General features: G+C 39.0%; 1 protein-coding gene across 1 annotated transcript in view; it reads left to right on the forward strand.

The window, feature by feature from the left end:
* LOC142354176 (uncharacterized) overlaps positions 1-18,119 on the forward strand; it is a 153,093-nt gene that overhangs the window by 42,371 nt on the left and 92,603 nt on the right. Inside the window, exon 4 of the mRNA XM_075406436.1 lies at positions 672-1,244. Within this exon, the coding sequence (XP_075262551.1) occupies positions 672-1,244 (573 nt within the window). The remainder of the gene's footprint in view (positions 1-671; positions 1,245-18,119) is intronic.

The following is an 18,119-nucleotide window of genomic DNA, read 5'->3' on the forward strand; positions in this document are numbered from 1 at the left end:
ATATACATTATACACATATATATATATATATATATATATGTGTATATGTATATGTATATATACAAATGGTCCCTCATTAAAAACCGTGTCCAGAGAGACTCCAGGTCTTGGGAGTCAAAGCCAAGAATTGTCGGGGCAAAAGATTTTTTTGACAGAAAAATATTAATCGAGTGAAAAAAAGTGTCAAAGAGTTTCCCTTGTTGAATTGAAAAGGATCCTAATTTGATGATGTCAAGCTTAACTCTGCTCAGAAAAACCCAACTCTTGGCCTCTCTCTGCCATCTTTTGGCCTCTGTGAAATGTCTGAATCAGTCCTGTTAGGCTCTGAGGTTTCGGTACGGCTAGAGACATTAGTTAAAAACGATCACTTTTTTGACTTGAAAATATAGTACACCAAAACAATCCCATATTTTGGATATTAGGGAACAATAGAGAGTATATTAGTTTTTTTGGATTATAAAAAGGACAGTTTTGCAATTTTTTTATTTGAATTATTGAAGTACACCGATACAATCCAAATTTCCACGATTTTAATAAAGAGATTAAAAGAAAATACCAATGCAAGAGCTTTAAACATATTTAAGACAACCTAATTGAACATTCAAACCTGCGTTAAATTTTCAAGTATTGAACAGTAAAAAGAATTTAGACGAACCTCTCTATTTTTTCAGCTTGAACTTGGAGGTGACAGTTTCGGAAAAAAATCCCGAAGTGTCAAAACGAATCAAGAAGTTTACTAAAAGTCATTCAAATTTGGTGAAACGAGACATCATTGAGCAAATCAAAGAGAAGCAAATGCCAGTGTTCAAGCTGACGAGAGCTGATTTAGACCCAAAAGGTGACCTTATCTATGAGAGTGAAAAGTATCAAATGTTGGACAAAGGAGGTTTTAGCTACGTGAAGCCAAACCATGATTGGATCCGAATTGGGTTGAATCTGGCTGGTCATTACGACCACGACGATGAAAACTGGATGGATAAATGGGGTATTGGGTTCCACGGTAGCTCAGAAGAAGGGAATATTGGGATTGCGAAAAATCGACACTTTCACCGTTCAAACACTAATCTCCAAAAAGGAAAACATGATGAAAATGAAAAAGTTATAGAATCGGAACGCAATGTCCACAAGGATTCCAAAGATGATAATGATGTTAGTGACAGGAAAGGGGAAAATTGTGGGACGGGTGCGTACTTCTCTCAGGATCCCAAGCAGGCTGCTGATTACGCAGAAGGGATGGGAGGAAGGTAATTTGCGCCAAAAAACGTTTGTATTATAGTGACAACGATAAAAGGCAAGGGCAAAGGCAACGGAGTAAGAAAAACCAAGACTTTTCTTGATAGCTCATCTATCAAAGTTACGAGTTCAATTTTTTGGACTTTTGCCATTAACCCGATCACCCATTGGGCAGAGAACACAATCAATCCCGTTCATCGGAAGTAAAAAAACCACTTAAACTGATATTTCATTTTGAAACATATTACTCAAGTATTTTTGAGGGTTTACGTTGAGGTTTGGTTCCACATTACCCGGGAGGAGGTGGATTCAAACCAGATCTGATCAGATCAACCGATTCGAGCACAAGAGGGGTGAATTGCGGCCCGCCGACGATATAGTCTGGCAGGAAATCTGTTGTCTGGAAAATCTGAACAGGACTGCATCCAGACACTGCACGGTCTGATGACGGTATAATACAGACTCTGTGTAGACGGTTCAATACCTCCGGTCTGGAAAATCTGATCAACGAACCCTTCCCAAAACCTGTGCGGTGAAATTGTCTGTTTTCAGAGTCTGGACAGTCGATCCGAACCAAGAGGGTCGGTTTTACGTGTATAAAGAATACAGTTTATGTTGAATTTTTTTGCCCTAAATGATGTAAGAGTGGGGCTGCAATGCAAGGATTTTCTAGGAAAATGCAGCTCAAAACTCTTACGTCTTTTTGGGCTGCATTGTGCTTCCAAGGGGGGCAAAATGGTGTAAGAGTGAGGGGGTAAAAGACAAATTAACCCCCCACTCTTACATATTTTTTTTGGTCTGCCAAGGGGGGTAAAACGATGTAAGAGTTGGGGGCAATTTGTCTTTTACCCCCTCACTCTTACACCATTTTACCATCCTTGGCAGCCCAACTCTTACATCATTTTACCCCCTCTGGACAAATTAACCTCTCACTCTTAAACCATTTTACCCCCCTTGGCAGCCCAACTCTTACCTCATTTTACCCCTCTGGACAAATTAACCCCTCACTCTTACACAGTTTTACCCCCCTTGGCAGCCCAACTCTTACATCATTTTACCCCCTCTGAACAAATTACCCCCTCACTCTTACACAGTTTTACCCCCCTTGGCAGCCCAACTCTTACATCATTTTACCCCCTCTGAACAAATTACCCCCTCACTCTTACACCATTTTACCCCCCTTGGCAGCCCAACTCTTACCTCATTTTATCCCCTCTGGACAAATTACCCCCTCACTCTTACACAGTTTTACCCCCCTTGGCAGCCCAATTCTTACATCACTTTACCCCCTCTGAACAAATTACCCCGTCACTCTAACACCATTTTACCCCCTTGGCAGCCCAACTCTTACATCATTTTACCCCCTCTGAACAAATTATGCCCTCACTCTTACACCATTTTACCCCCCTTGGCAGCCCAACTCTTACATCACTTTACCCCTCTGGACAAATTACCCCCTCACTCTTACACAATTTTACACCCCTTGGCAGCCCAATTCTTACATCATTTTACCCCCCTCTGAACAAATGACCCCCTCACTCTTACACCATTTTACCCCCCTTGGCAGCCCAACCCTTACCTCATTTTACCCCTCTGGACAAATTACCCCCTCACTCTTACACATTTTACCACCCTTGACAGCCCAACTCTCACCTCATTTTACCCCCTCTGGCCAAATTACCCCCTCACTCTTACACAATTTTACACCCCTTGGCAGCCTAATTCTTACATCATTTTACCCCCCTCTGAACAAATGACCCCCTCACTCTTACACCATTTTACCCCCCTTGGCAGCCCAACCCTTACCTCATTTTACCCCTCTGGACAAATTACCACCTCACTCTTACACATTTTACCACCCTTGACAGCCCAACTCTCACCTCATTTTACTCCCTCTGAACAAATAACCCCCTCACTCTTACACCATTTTACCCCCCTTGGCAGCCCAACTCTTACCTCATTTTACCCCCTCTGGACAAATTACCCCCTCACTCTTACACCATTTTACCCCTCTTGGCAGCCCAACTCTTACCTCATTTTACCCCCTCTGGACAAATTACCCCCTCACTCTTACACCATTTTACCCCCTTGGCAGCCCAATTCTTACATCACTTTACCCCCTCTGAACAAGTTACCCCATCACTCTTACACCATTTTACCCCCCTTGGCAGCCCAACTCTTACCTCATTTTCACCCCTCCTCCCATTGCAGCCCATTCCAGCCCACTCTTGCATGGCAATTTCAGTCAGGGCGGGTAATTCCTTAAAAGTCCTCCCATTGCAGCCCATTGCAGCCCACTCTTACATGGCAATCTCAGTCAGGGGGTAATTCCTTAAAAGTCATCCCATTACAGCCCATTTCAGCCCACTCTTACATGGCAATTTCATTCAGGGGGGGGGGGGTAATTCTTTAAAAGTCCTCCCATTGCAGCCCATTGCAGCCCACTCTTACATGACAATTTCAGTCATGGGGTGTAATTCCTGAAAACTCCTCCCATTGCAGCCCGTTGCAGCCCACTCTTCATGGCAATTTCAGTCATGGGGGGTAATTCCTGAAAAGTCCTCAAACTGCAGCCCATTGCAGCCCACTCTTACATGACAATTTCAGTCATGGGGGATAATTCCTGAAAACTCCTCCCATTGCAGCCCACTGCAGCCCACTCTTACATGGCAATTTCAGTCAGGGGGGTAATTCCTGAAAAGTCCTCCCGTTGCAGCCCATTGCAGCCCACTCTTACATGGCAATTTCAGTCGGGAGGGGGGGTTAATTCCTGAAAAGTCCTCCCGTTGCAGCCCATTGCAGCCCACTCTTACAGGGCAATTTCAGTCATGGGGGGTAATTCCTTAAAAATCCTCCCATTGCAGCCCAACTCTTACATCATTTTACCCCCTCTGAACAAATTACCCCCACACTCTTACATCAATTTAGCCCCCATAGACAAATTACCCCCCATTCTTACATCAAAATGGGAGGATTTTAGGGAGGACATTCGACCCGGGAATGAAAAAGTTATAGAATCGGAACGCAATGTCCACAAGGAGTCCAAAGATGATATTGATGTTAGTGATAGGAAAGGGGAAAATTGTGTGACGGGTGCGTACTTCTCTCAGGATCCCAAGCAGGCTGCTGATTACGGAGAAGGGATGGGAGGCAGGTAATTTGCGCCGAAAAACACAGTCTGTTTTATAGTGGAAACAATAAAAGGCAAAGGCAACGGAGTAAAAAAAAACAAGTGTTTTCTTCATAGCTCATCTATCAAAAGTTTTCTTCATAGCTCATCTATCCACCGGATCGATTTTTTGGATTTTTTCCATTAACCCCATCACCCATATTATTGGACAGAGAACACAATCAATCAACTTTAACAAACTACTTAAACAAGCTACTTAAACTGATATCACATTTTGAAACATTTTACTCAATTACTTTTGAGAGTTGACGTTGAGGTTTGGTTCCACATTACCCGGGAGGACGTGGATTCAAACCAGATCTGATCAGATCAACCGATTCGAGCACAAGAGGGGTGAATTGCGGCCCGCCGACGATATAGTCTGGCAGGAAATCTGTTGTCTGGAAAATCTGAACAGGACTGCATCCAGACACTGCACGGTCTGATGACGGTATAATACAGACTCTGTGTAGACGGTTCAATACCTCCGGTCTGGAAAGTCTGATCAACGAACCCTTCCCAAAACCTGTGCGGTAAAATTGTCTGCTTTCAGAGTCTGGACAGTCGATCCGAACCAAGAGGGTCGGTTTTACGTGTATAAACAATACAGTTTATGTTCCACCATTCGGCAAAAAAAAATTAAAACACATTAGGAAGGAGTTTAAGTTTAAAGGTAAAGTTCAGAAAAAAAGTTAATGTTAAAATTGAGTTTCTGTTCTCGCTGAATCAAAGGACCTATCTGCCTCAGCCACACTCAACCATTCCAAGCTCCCTGGAGGGCTTCTATTGGCTAACCTTGACAGGTAGAAAAGATAGTGGCTTGCTGATTTGGCTAGCCTCGTTGAAGATGGTGTGAGTGGCGATTTTCAGTTTAGCAAGGAAGATAACTGACAAATAAATGAACAAATAAATGAGTTTTAGGTTACTAAAAGTTTGTTGTACGTTGGTGGGGCTCGAACTTCATTGTCTGAATCTGCGAATATTGCTCCCTAATAGCGCTCTGCACTCAATTGTCTTCACTATTTGAAGTTGTTTTGTTTATATTTTTTACAATGTCTTTGTAATATTCTTTTCGAACTGTCGGACAAGTTGAGAAAAAAGGAATTTGATCATGATGAGTTTCGAACTGACGCGTGCGTTTCCTATGACGCGTTAGCTATCCGCGCTAAATTCAATGAACGATGGCGTACACCATTCGCTTTTTGTTTTCCGGTGGCATTTTGAACTAATTTCCACATAATTAGTTTTACAACCAGAACAATTATTAAACAGAAGAAAATTTATTTTGTGTTAAAATTAACCATCAACTTAGAAGAATAAAAGACTAAGAATTAGAGAAAAAGGAGAAAGAAAAACAAAAAAATAAAACAAAGGTTGTTTTGCCTTTTTTAAAAAAGTAGCGCAATTAGAAAGCACTTGACCAAAATTGCTACGCTAACCTAAACCATAAAACAACTGAAAAAACCACGTGCATCAAATAAGTAGATGTTTTGTGATCTAAAGGAGTTTTTGTATGTTCGCGATTAATAAGTGGAGTAGAGTACAAGAAATGATAATCAGAAAAAATGGGAAGTTAAGTCAAGATTGCAAAGAATGATGATCTTCGTTATGCTAACAAAGAGAAAAGGTCACTTGATCGGTTCAAACGGAATAAACTAGGAGAGCGGCTGGCCAATTTGAGGAAAGCAAAAAAAGGAGAGCAAAGGAAGATAGTCTACAGGGAAGTAGGACAGACTGAAGAGCGTTGTTTCAGGCTCCGAATGGATTACGCCAGCAACTGGCTATATACAAATAAGTTCTATTGGTGAACAGAGAAGACGCTGCACATTGGTACGCAATAGGAGCACAACATAGATAGACTGAAGCAGAGCTAAGGATCGAACTCCATACTACTAGGTTGTACGGTTTTTTGCGCTTTGTTAATTGGCATGTCTGTTTTGCTATTTTTTAGGCCGTTTACTTCCCTTTAATTTTGATATTTAAAAAATATTGACAGAGTGGAGGAAAAGAAAGAAGAAAAAGATTGCTGGTTCGGTCTTGAAAAGGAACCGTGATTGATTGAAATTCGTTTATTCGCTTTGGCGGCTTGGCAACTACGCTGGTGTTTTGTATGTTGAGAGCGGTTAGATTAGAGGCCAAGCAAAACAAAGACTTGTTGTTTTGTCCGTGTTTTTTTTATTTGACCAAATGCCTGTTTTTACATGTATTCATTAAGTAGGTGTTGTTCGTTTTCCTCTTTCTCCGTTCTTATAATGAATTCAAATTCTGTTCTGCAATGGAATGATTATTGGAGTCTGGATTGCAATGAGATTGGTCCTATTAAGTCCCAATACTTAAATTTTCTGATCAGTTGCTTTTGCTTCTAGTCTGTGGTGCGTGAAAAATTTCAGATTAAGTTGGCGTTATTTGAGATGATCAGCAGTACTTTAGCATTTTGCACGTGCTGAGCGCACAGTCTCTTTTTTTTCTTATTAGGTCCGGAAACTATGGGAAGTATCTCATTTTTGGATGCTCGAGAAACATAATTTGTGGCTAGTTTCAACTGCATTTCTCTGACCGGTTGTATATTTGCTTCGACATGCAGTTTTTGGGTTTTGTACCATCTTCGTTTTCAGAGGCAAATTTCTAGTGCTCAGTTTTGAACTTTTTGAATGTTGTTTATGAGCGCTTAGGAATTGTCCGGCCAGCAGTCTTTTGCGTAAAAAGAATAGTGCAAATCCAGGAGTTGTAGGCTATGAGCACGCTTTCTTCGTTAAATTTAAACTTGAACAATCTCCAGAATTGAAATATTCTGCTGTTTACTCTCATCACAAAGTTGTTGCAGTGGTATTTCTTCTATAGATCGTGACTGAGAGTGATACCAAGGATATTTATAAATTTTAACTTAAAAGGGCATCTCGTTGATGTTCAGAATTGGCGTTGTGTCTTTCTCTGAGGGATTTTTAAAGATCAGTTATTGAGTTTTACTTGAATCAGTTTTGATTTTGAGTAAACAGCACCAAATCAAAAGGTTGTTTAGCGATGGTTGGAGAATTACTGGAGTTTGTTTGGTGGATTGTTGTTTGTAATGTAATGCAAAATTTTCAGCAAGCTGTGAGATTTGGGCTTTCATTTTATGCAACCGACCAACATTGAGTAGGAAGACAGTTGGAGATATTAGTTTCATTTTGGGATTTCAGCCGGTGGGCAAACAATTTTAATGATAGCACAGTATATCATGCGGTACAGATTTCTATGTGATAAGAAAGGCTTTTTCATTGATTTTAGGTTATGGATCAATCCAGGACGCCAGACAGCATCAAAACGTCTAAAGCCTTTTCAACAACTAAACATAACAACCCAAATTTTTCAGACCACTGCCAATCTTCAGTTACGCGTTGCGTGAGCATTAAATTGTTCTCTAATGTTTCCTGTAAGCGCTTTGTGTTTTGCAAATGTTTTGGGGGATTTAATTTGACTTTGTTTTTCAATAGAGCTTCACAGATTTTAGCTGGACAATTGATCAGGCTAATGGGTCTACAATTTTCGACCTTTGCTCGGTCCTCTTTCTCTTCTAACAGCTTTTTATTTCAATTTCCTTCAACTACTAGGGGCTTTGTTTTTCAGCTGGAAAAACAGAAGGCTTATTATAGTCGCAACCCTCTTTGTTAGCTCTTTGAGAATTGTGTAACAGATTCTGAACGATCGGGATTGGTTTTTGTTTTCTGAATAACTTTTGTTTGTTGCGTACTTCAGTGAACTCATTCTTGTCTTGTGTTCTTTCATCAGCTGTCGCTCCGGTTTCTGATTAAAGCCTGTCTAAGTGAATAAGTTCAAAAATGGGCCCATTTCGGGATCTGAGATCTTAAAAGACCATTTTTGATTAGATTGGAGCTGGGGTCTTTAACATTTTTAAAAACTTTATGCCTATTTTAATATTTTGTGGTATTCCACAATTAAATGAAAAGTTTACTGAGGCAAATAATTGTAGTAAGGAAAGCTTAAAACTTTCGAAGAATGGGAAAAAAACGCGGTATAATGTAATCCAAAAGTTGGGAATTTCAGGCTTATGCAATTTTTGGGCTCAAGACAAAAGGAGAGAGCGAGTTGGAAGCGCGGCTTAAAAAACTAAAGCTAAGGAACCTGATAGGTGGATTTTAAACTTTCAATGAGAATATTTATGTAAAAGCTTCGCTAAAACTTAGGATTTTAAACTGTAAAAGAGAAAACAAGAGCGTCGACTTTCCTCAAACTTGGGGCTACTTGGTTGCTCGCTCCCAACAATGGTACCGATGTAGCTCATAGTAATATAATACAATTTATGTACAACCAGAGGTGAAAGAAGCTATATACACAGTTATATACACAGTAAGAGAAGTTTTAGTTTAAAAAATTGAGTTTGAGAAGTTCCGATTAAGATTTAAAGTTCTATATAACTGTAGTAGAAGACTTCCTCTGCCTCGGATGCACTCAGCCATTTCAAGTACCATGGAGGACTTCTGCTGGCTGAACTTGACCTATACAAACGCTATTGGATCGTTTTCTTGGCTAGCCTCGTGAAAATTGTTTAAAATGAGTGTGATAGTTTCTTCAGGTAAGTATGATAAATTACAACAAAAGAAATAAATTAAAATTGATTGGGAAAGCTTTAAATGATCGATGGGCGTGGGTGGGATTCGAACCCACGCGTCTTGATGTTCTGTTTCTTCGAGTTGATAGTTCACTGCACTAAGTTGACTTATTTTTCTGCAAGATTTTCGTTTCATAGCTTTGTTCTTTCAATGTTTAAGTCGTTGCAAGTTTAAAACGGAGATCGACAAACTGACTTGAACGGTTTCGATCCGAAGCTCCCAGTTGTGCTGTTTTTTTAGCGGTCCGCGCTAAGTGTCATGTATGATGTTAAAAAAAATTCAGCTTTCATTCAAATATGTTGCTGTCCGCTCGATTCAATTATAGATAGGGCTTAGATTGGTGTCCTTGATTTCAAATAGTCCTGCTTCGTTGTCGAGGAAGAAAAGATTGAGGAGGAAAAAAAAGAACGATTATGATTAATGAAGAGAGGGAGAAACAGAATAAACAAAAGCGTTGTTTCTGACTGGAAAACCGCATTAACATAAAAGTGACAGAATTAAGAAATTGATCAATAAAAGTGCTACGCTAACCTAAACCATAAAAGCACTGAAACCAAACCACGCGCAGCACAATAGTTAATGTTTTTGTTTAATCTCAAAGACGTTTTCCTTTTAAATCAGTGGAGTGTTGAGTGAAAAAGTAAAATAGTTTTCAATAAAGTAGAAATGAGAGGCTTCGAAAGAAGACGTAAGTGTTGGTCAGTAACTAAGCATAGAGATATTGATGACAGCTGTGATCTGTTCAGCCCAGAATTGACTAGGCGAGCGGCTGGGCAAACAGATGAAGACAATTGAATGAGATGGTCAGAGAATGGCAAAGACTGAGTGGTATTTGGCCCCGAATTGACTAAGCGAGCGGCTGGCCGAATAAATTTAACACGTCTGATGGTTCTGTTGTTTTTCATATTGTTAATATAATTGAAAAAATTAATTATAATAAGGAAAGTTGGAGGCAACTGAGCTGGATTCGAACCCGGGTCGGAGAAAAGAAATTTTCATTCTTTCGTTGATAATCCACGCGCTGTTGGTAACTGCGCCACTTTCCTCTTTTGCAAGACGTTAAAATTTTGATGCAGTTTATTGGATGGAGGAAACGCCTCAATAAAATAAATGTAAAGTTGCTGGAGTTGGACTCGAACCGTAGTAGTGTTTACATCATTAATCTTTTTTTGTGCTCTTCGCAACTGTGCCACTCGACAGCTACTTTTGGTTATCCGACTGCCAGTTTTTCATTTGCACTATCTGTAGATTTGTTTTCCTGTTTATTGTTGTATTTTTCCCATGTTTCCTTAGTTTTCCTCTCTTAGTTTTTGTTTTTCTTTAGTCATTGATCCCCTTTCTGTTGTTTGAAAGATGAAGATCTTTTATATTGAGTTTCCCAGATTAAACTGGGATTGATCCTCGTTTTGTTTAGTCGGTCACTATTCTGAGCAGTCATCTTAGCCACTAGTCTATTGCGTATGCGGCCATGAAATTTAGTAATTTAGATGATCAAGAATGCTTTTGCAAGAGTTGAGCGGGCACTGTCGTTTCTTATATATCAGCTCTGATACAGACAGTATGTTGTTTTTGATTGCCCTTTGAATATACCTGTTGGCCAGTTCAATCTGCATTTCTCTGACTGGCTTTATGTTTGCCTCTTCGTGGAGGTTTTGAGTCTGATACCATCTTGGTTTTCGAAGGCAAATTCGTAGGGCTCGGTTTTGAACGTTTTGTATTTTATTGATAAAGGCATGCGATTGATCCAGCCAGCAAGCATTTGAGTACAGAAAGAGTGGTCTGATCCAAGATTTGTAAACCAAAATTAGGCTTTCTTCGTTAACGTTTAGGTTACTAAGCTTCCAGAGTTGAAATAGCCTGCTGTTCGCTCTTCGTATTAAATCTTTGCAATGTTCATTCCATTTGAGGTTTGAAGTAAGAATGATACCCAAGAATTTTAACGATTGTGTCTTCTGAATGGTAATTCCTTTAATGTTGAGCTCTAGAGAAGATTCTTTCTTTGAGGGGTTTTTAAAGATCAGGTAATGAGTTTTATTTGGGTTAATTTTGATTTTCAATGAGTCGCGCCAATTAATTAGACTATTCAGTGATGATTGGAGATGTTTTTCGATTAATTTCGGGGATTGTGACCTATAGTAGAGGGCAAAGTCGTCAGCGAACTGTGAGATCTGGGCTTTTATTTGCGGCAAACCACTGACGTAAATGAGAAAGAGAATGGGAGCAATTACGCTCCCTTGAGGTACTCCAGCTGTCGGGCTGAAACTATCACTGACAGTGGAGTTTATCTTCACAAAGACATTCATTTGCGACAAGAATGAATTTATCCCTCTTATGACCGAATTCTTTAGCCCTATCGAGTTTAATTTGTGCACGAGTCCTAGGCGCCATACAGCATCGAACGCTTTTTCGACATCCAAGCAAACGAAACCAACCATTTCGGACCACTGAAAGGCTTCACTGACGTGCTGAGTGAGTTTAATGAGGTTGTCTGTTGTGCAGCGGTGTTTCCTGTAAGCACTCTGAGTCTCGCCGAATATATTTTGGCTTTCACAATATTCCATAACAATAATTTTTACAACAGTTTCACATATTTTGGCTATACAGTTTGTAAGACTAATGGGTCGGTAGTTTTCAGCCTTCGATCGGTCTTTGTCTTGTTTTGGTATCATTTTTTTCTGGGATTCTTTCCAGTTAAATGGAACGAAGGAGTTGTTTATGGAGCTAGATATGAGGAGACAGGCAAGGGCTTTAACATTCTTTGGTAATTCTTCAAGGATTTTGTAGCAGATTTTGTCCGGCCCAGGGCATGTTTTTCTCGTCTCTTTCAAGATTTCATCAAATTCTTTTGTGGTAACCACAATGACCAGTTGTTCAGTATGTTCATTTGTATTTATTATTGCTTCTGTTTCATTTTCAATATTGTTGCAGAGTTCAGAAATTGTTGATGAGTCCGTTTCGTGATTTTTCATTGTGTCCTTTAGCAGATGTTTAAACATTTCACTTTTCTCCTTGTCGGTGACCGCCACACAATCTTTATAGATTAATTTTGTGTATTCTGCTGTTTTTTGTTTGGGCTCGTTTTTATTAGTTAGTTCTTTTATTGCTTTCCAGAAGCCTTTGCTACCCTTATCACATGCACTTTCCAAGACCTTTGCTCTTTTTCTGTCTTCTGATCGCATCATTGATCGTTTAATTTCTTTCTGTAGGTAATTTATCTCCGTTCTTAAAGAGGTATAGTGATCGCCAACTGCTATTTTGAGCTCTCTTCGCCTTTTTCTCCTCATTTTAATCAGTTTTTGCGTCTCAACACTGTAGGGGAGCTCTTTCCTTTTAATGCAGGAGTCTTCCAGAGATTTGTGTATTAACTCAATTAAACTGGTGCTAAATTTATTTAATTCATTCTTTTTTGGAAACTTCACAGGCCAGAGATTTGATGATCTGTGTAATTTTCTTGCATGTTCTCTAAACTTTCTGTAGTTGATTTTTGATTTTTGTTGAAAAACTTCACCTTTTCTCATGTTCAGGGTCGTAATTGTAACTTTGTGATCGCTGCCTAAATCTTCTGATACTTGAAAGTTGTTAAAATGCGCAAAAAGTGAATTATCGCAAAAGTGCAGATCTAACATATTTTTGCATTTTCCATCAAACGATGGATAGGTGTGATAACCGTTGTTCAGCAGTTTAAAAGTGCCCTCGTCAATAATATATAGGAGTTTTTCCCCATTTTCAGAATCGTAGGAGCAGTTTAGTTCATGGTGGGGAGCATTGAAGTCGCCACATATGAAGACATTTTTCAACTTTCCTGAAAATATTTTATCGGCCGAGAGTAGCTTTCCAGGGGAATTGCAAACAGTTTTTATCCAAAAATTATCGAAAGAGGGCAACTTAAGGCAAATTTTAAGTATTTCTAGTGTTCTTCCATTGCTATCAGTTTCTTTTTCTACTGGTTCTATTCTTTTGATAACAATGCTGTTCTTCACTAATATAGCAGAGCCATGATGACCGTTGTTGAAGGTTTCCGATGCAACAATGTAGTTGTTGAGGGAGGTTGTTTTTTTCCAGTTCTTAACTTTATTTACACAAATTACATCTATTTCTTCTTCTGTTGAAAACAAAATCAGATCACTTATTTTGTTGTTTAGTCCGCGACAGTTCCATTGCAAAATCTTGAGCTCATCCATTTTGCGAAAAGTTTTGGCTGTTTGGTAAATTGTTTGTTTGAATTGAAATAACAGGAGTTGTATTTGCGCTTTTTATGCTGTCATGTATTCTCTGGCCATCAATTTTTTCATTGAAGATACGTGAGGCGCTGTTAGAGACAATATTTATTATGTCACTGTAGGACATAGTGTTAAAAACTGTTCGTATCTTGCTCAGGACTTCAGCTACTAGAACAGCAATTTTTTCAGTTGATGTCGTTAGGTCAGTCTTTGCTTGAGAGCTCTTTTTATTAGTTACGGCTGAGAATTTGTTCTCATTTATCTTTTTTGAGGCCTCTGCTAACTTATGCTGATATGCTGGACAGCCTCGATAAACTGTAGCATGAGCACCACCACAGTTTGAGCATTTGGCATTTTCTTTTGCAACATTGCATTCTTTTACACTATGATCTTGCGAGCAGCGAAGACATCGAATTGCATTAGTGCAATCTCTTGCTGAGTGGCCAAATTTCTGGTATTTGAAACATTGCATAACATGTGGTGGTTCGCGGCTTGCTTCACATCGGTATAGCTGCCAGCCTATTTTGACGCCATGTTTTTGAGCTGCGTTGACTTGATTGTTGGATTCCGTGATCACGCGTATTAATTTTGTTGGCTGGCCCGTTGCTCGACTTGTTATTCGTGAAACTTTGGTGACGTTCATTGCGTTGTTATTTAAAAGTTCTTCCTCTACCTCATCTTCAGTAATGCTGTGGTGAACATTTACAATGACGAAACTTGGTTTAGTTTTAGGCTTGGGAAGTGTATTCCTGGCGTTCACTTTGGCATTTGGAAAGGCCTTATTTAGGTTTAGTGACAGCATCAAGCATTCTCTTGAAGTGAGGTCCTCTGGCTGAATAAAGAAGTCGGTATTGTTCCTCAGTTCTCTTATTTGCTTGATCTTGACGGCTGGAAATTTCGACCTGATTGCTTTTGCAAACTGAATTTGTGATGGTCTTGGGTCAATTGAAACAATCATTGGTCTTACGTTGTTGGTGGGAGTTGGCACTTTTCTGAAGCGTTTTCTTTTATTCCTTACTTCAGTAAAATCGCTTTCGTCTTGCGTTGATTCTTCTGCCGTCATTCTGGCTTCAGATAAAAGCCTTTCAATTTGGCTCATTTTAAAACTCAGCCTCAAAGAGGCTCTGACTTCTCAAAAAATTTTCTAATAAGACTTTGAAGATGAGGGATAAAACTGAGCAAAAAGTAAAGACTTTTGAGCTTAAGACTTTTGAAGGTGAGAATAAAACTGGAAGAAAAGTAAAAGAAAAGTCGGGATTAAGAAGAAAACTCAGGATTTTAAATCTTAAGCAAGTTACAAAGCTAAAGCTAAGGAGGAAAGGGATTTAAAGGAAATTTTGAAAAGTAAAATTAGGAGAAAAAGGTTAAAGAAAAAGCCAGGATTTTAAATCTTAGTGAAAAAGCAGCTTTTAGTGAAAAATCTCTTTTTATAGAAGACTCACTCCCAAAGGACTTTCCTGCACAAAGTGGAGTACTTGCTTGTGGCCTTCCTATCACACTTTGAGGTACTGATCCGAAAGTGACATTAATAGCGTTTTGATCATCATTAGGCTAATAATGATGAGCTTAGTTCCGATGTAGCTCATAGTACCTTATTTCTTGAAGCATCATTACAACCACAGGCATCATTTGAGCTGAAGAAAATTATTTACATTTTTAATTGCTACCCAAGATGAAGTCCGCGACCGGTATTTCTCAGGTATCTGCCAGACTGACCAAACACAAAGATAACTATGGGCCAGACCGAAAAGATCTTCATTTTTTTGTGAAAAGAATGCATTATCCCACTAATTGTGTCTTTTTAACTGGTGAAAAGGGTTTAGTTGGGTAAATCCTCACTGAGCGAGTGCAGTTAGTCTGGCAAATTAGTGCGCAACTAAGGAACGTTTGATAATACCGATGTACAACAATGGCAGTTATTCTGATCAAAGCTGGCTGAAATTGAGCACCTCATCTGAGTCGAATTAACCCCGTGAAACGAAACTTGATACCCTGGATAAGAAACATGATAGAACATGGTAAATCTTGTGAAACCCGAGTTGAGATTTTTCGAGTTTCAAACATATGAAAGTGTCGCTTTTCGTCAGTTTTACTTTGCAAAAATCCTTACGCTTTTCTGTCGCCGCGGTCTGATCGCTAGTCGTCGATTTTAAGAAGCGTCCTTTTCTGTCGATTCAAACGTAAGAAGCATCGTTTGTTGTCGGTTTTTAAATGAAGAACACATCAATTTCACTCGGTTCCAAATGTTAGTGGTCTTCTATCAATAAACTGATTTTCTATCCAGTGGCTGAAAAACAATCATTATGCTTGTCATCTATACAACTTACCCAAAATTTTAGTTTTTTTAAATAGTTTTTACCTATAAAACCTCGACTCAGGACCGATAAGGACGACAACAACAAAAAGGACAATTAGCGACAATTCTGACATAAAATTTCGACAATACCGACAAAAAGGACAGTTCCTTCATTAAAAAAAATGACAAAATTTTGCTTATTGCGTCGGTTTTTTCGCCAATTTTGAACAAGGGTGATCTCACCATGTATCATAGCAAGATAACATCAAGATATGTACGAACTTCTAATATATTTGCGTTTGCATAGAAAAAAGTGTTTCAGGAAAAATTAACCATGAGATTGCCAAAGTATTAAAAGTAAATAGCACACAAAAAGAAGATATAACACGATGTAACAATATTAAGCAAGAATTATCAAGAATGTCGGAAAAAACTGCTCCCATTAAATTATTAACCATCAAACGAGCCGCTTTTTTCCTGTACGTTTAAATTTTTGGGTGGATGCTAGCTCGGTATCTGTAAGGCCGCCATAAAGATCCCAAAAAAACCTAAAATCAAGAAAAACTGATAAGATGACATAAAACAGAATAAAAATTGAAACAGCACTCATTAAATTGGTTAAGTATTGAGCAACTATGATTCTTATGTATCTACTATAAAATAAAATGAAAAACAAAAACATACAGAAACCAAAACTAGCAAAAAAAATTGATAATTTTTAAATTAGGCACTATATGCACCTCAACATAATTTGGCAGGAAATTGTCAAAATTAGGTGGAGTTACAGGTCATGATATTTTTCCGGGAAGCATTTCTCTGGAAGAAAGATCCAAAGTACAAAATGTTCTCTGCTTTGCAGAAAAAGATCATGAGGATCCTTTGCTACATCAGGATTAAGAACTTTTCACTCCTTGCTTAATGTAATCAATTTTTGTTGCCAAGTTTTACCATGATTTTAGCTAGTTTGTTCAAGAAAAATCCTTGAAACCCCTTGATAAGATCTTATCAAGATTTTATCAAGATGTACCTAGAGTTTTTTTGTCTAAGAAGATCTTGGCAAGATAACTCATGTATTGTGAAAGCTGTCAGGATCTTGCATGTCTTGACAAGGTGTATAAGGTTTCATTTCACTGGGAAAAAATTCTAGTGAGGTTCCCCTGTGATTGAAGATGATTGCATGGATGTTTTAGTCTTAACTTGTTTGCCTCTTTTTTTGAAGTCGAAACAAAAGTAGACTGTTAAGTTGTATGGAAACGATTATTTTATCCATACACAACTACGAAGAATAGACCAAAGATTGAGCTCATTAATTTCGGCAAGAGAACGTTTTCAAGGCTGTTAGACGGAAAAAAAATGCTAGGCTGAGGAGCTTCGGTTTCCCATTATTTTTAGGTTGGGACTTAAAGAAAAGCTTGAGCTCGTTCATTATTTGTGCACTTTTTGTTCTCACAGTTGATGAGGTAAAAATAAATCAATAACTGGTTTGGAAATAGCTGGCATCAAACTTGTTTCTTAAGAAAACAGGTCTAAAATTGGGTGAATGCGTTGTATATATTTTCCTTCTCAACGTGACGTGATCTGAGCGTACGAGGGCATAACTTTACGCACACCAGGCTGATGAGTTACACATTAACCAAGTAGCGGGCTACCTATCTACACATAGGTTCTCATTCGGGTGCAGTAGAACCATAGGAATAGAGACGATTGAAGAGCTTTCACGAACAGTCTGGCTCAAGAACCCTGATTGCGCTTGAACGGTGGTAATGTATTTTGATACATTAATGATAATTTTGTCATTTGAAACCAGAAGAGAACCCTACCCAGGACGAGGTGCGCGACATAATCCAGCTCTGATCAGACCATCCAGACACAAAGTAGCTCTGATTAGTCAGACACGTACCAGTATTCATTGTATAATTATGAATGAAGGAACGCACTAAAGTCTGGTCATATAAGATTTTGAACGAACCAAAGTCTGGACATAGGGAGTTTTGAACGCACGATGAACGCACGAAAAATTTTGAACGCACGAAAGTCTGGACATATGCACTTTCCGTCTGGGAGGGTCTGGACATAGACACTTTCCGTCTGGGACGGTCTGGACATATCGATTTTCGGTCTGGCACCTCAACCTGGGAATGTACTATTTTAAGAAAAATAGAGGTAATTTTATGCATATGGTTTTTGAGTTCATGAGTAAAAAAAGTTTATTCCAATGAAAGAAAGAGTTTTAGCTCCGCAACACTTATCGAAACTCCTTAACATGGTATTTGATGTTCATCAAGTAAAGTTGGGAGCCCTCCCCGAAAACAGTCCCTTTGGGAGTTAACTATCTTTTCTTTGTTTCGGGGTAATGGTCGTTTCTTCAATTGAACCTCGGGGTTCTGAGCACAGATTCCAGATTCTGGAAATGTTTCTGATCAGACCGTGTAGACTCTGGAAAGAGCTCTGTTCAGGCTATCCAGATCATACCACACAACTATCCAGACCCTACCCGGGTCGAGACTGAATGGTAAATTTGTAAGAATTTGCGAGTTTCTTGCAAAAGATGGTTAACTTGTAAGATTTTGCAAGTTTCTTGCAAAAGATGG

This window comes from Convolutriloba macropyga, chromosome 15 (assembly GCF_964194025.1).
Source record: "Convolutriloba macropyga chromosome 15, txConMacr16.3, whole genome shotgun sequence".
NCBI classification, from domain to species: Eukaryota; Metazoa; Xenacoelomorpha; order Acoela; family Convolutidae; genus Convolutriloba; species Convolutriloba macropyga.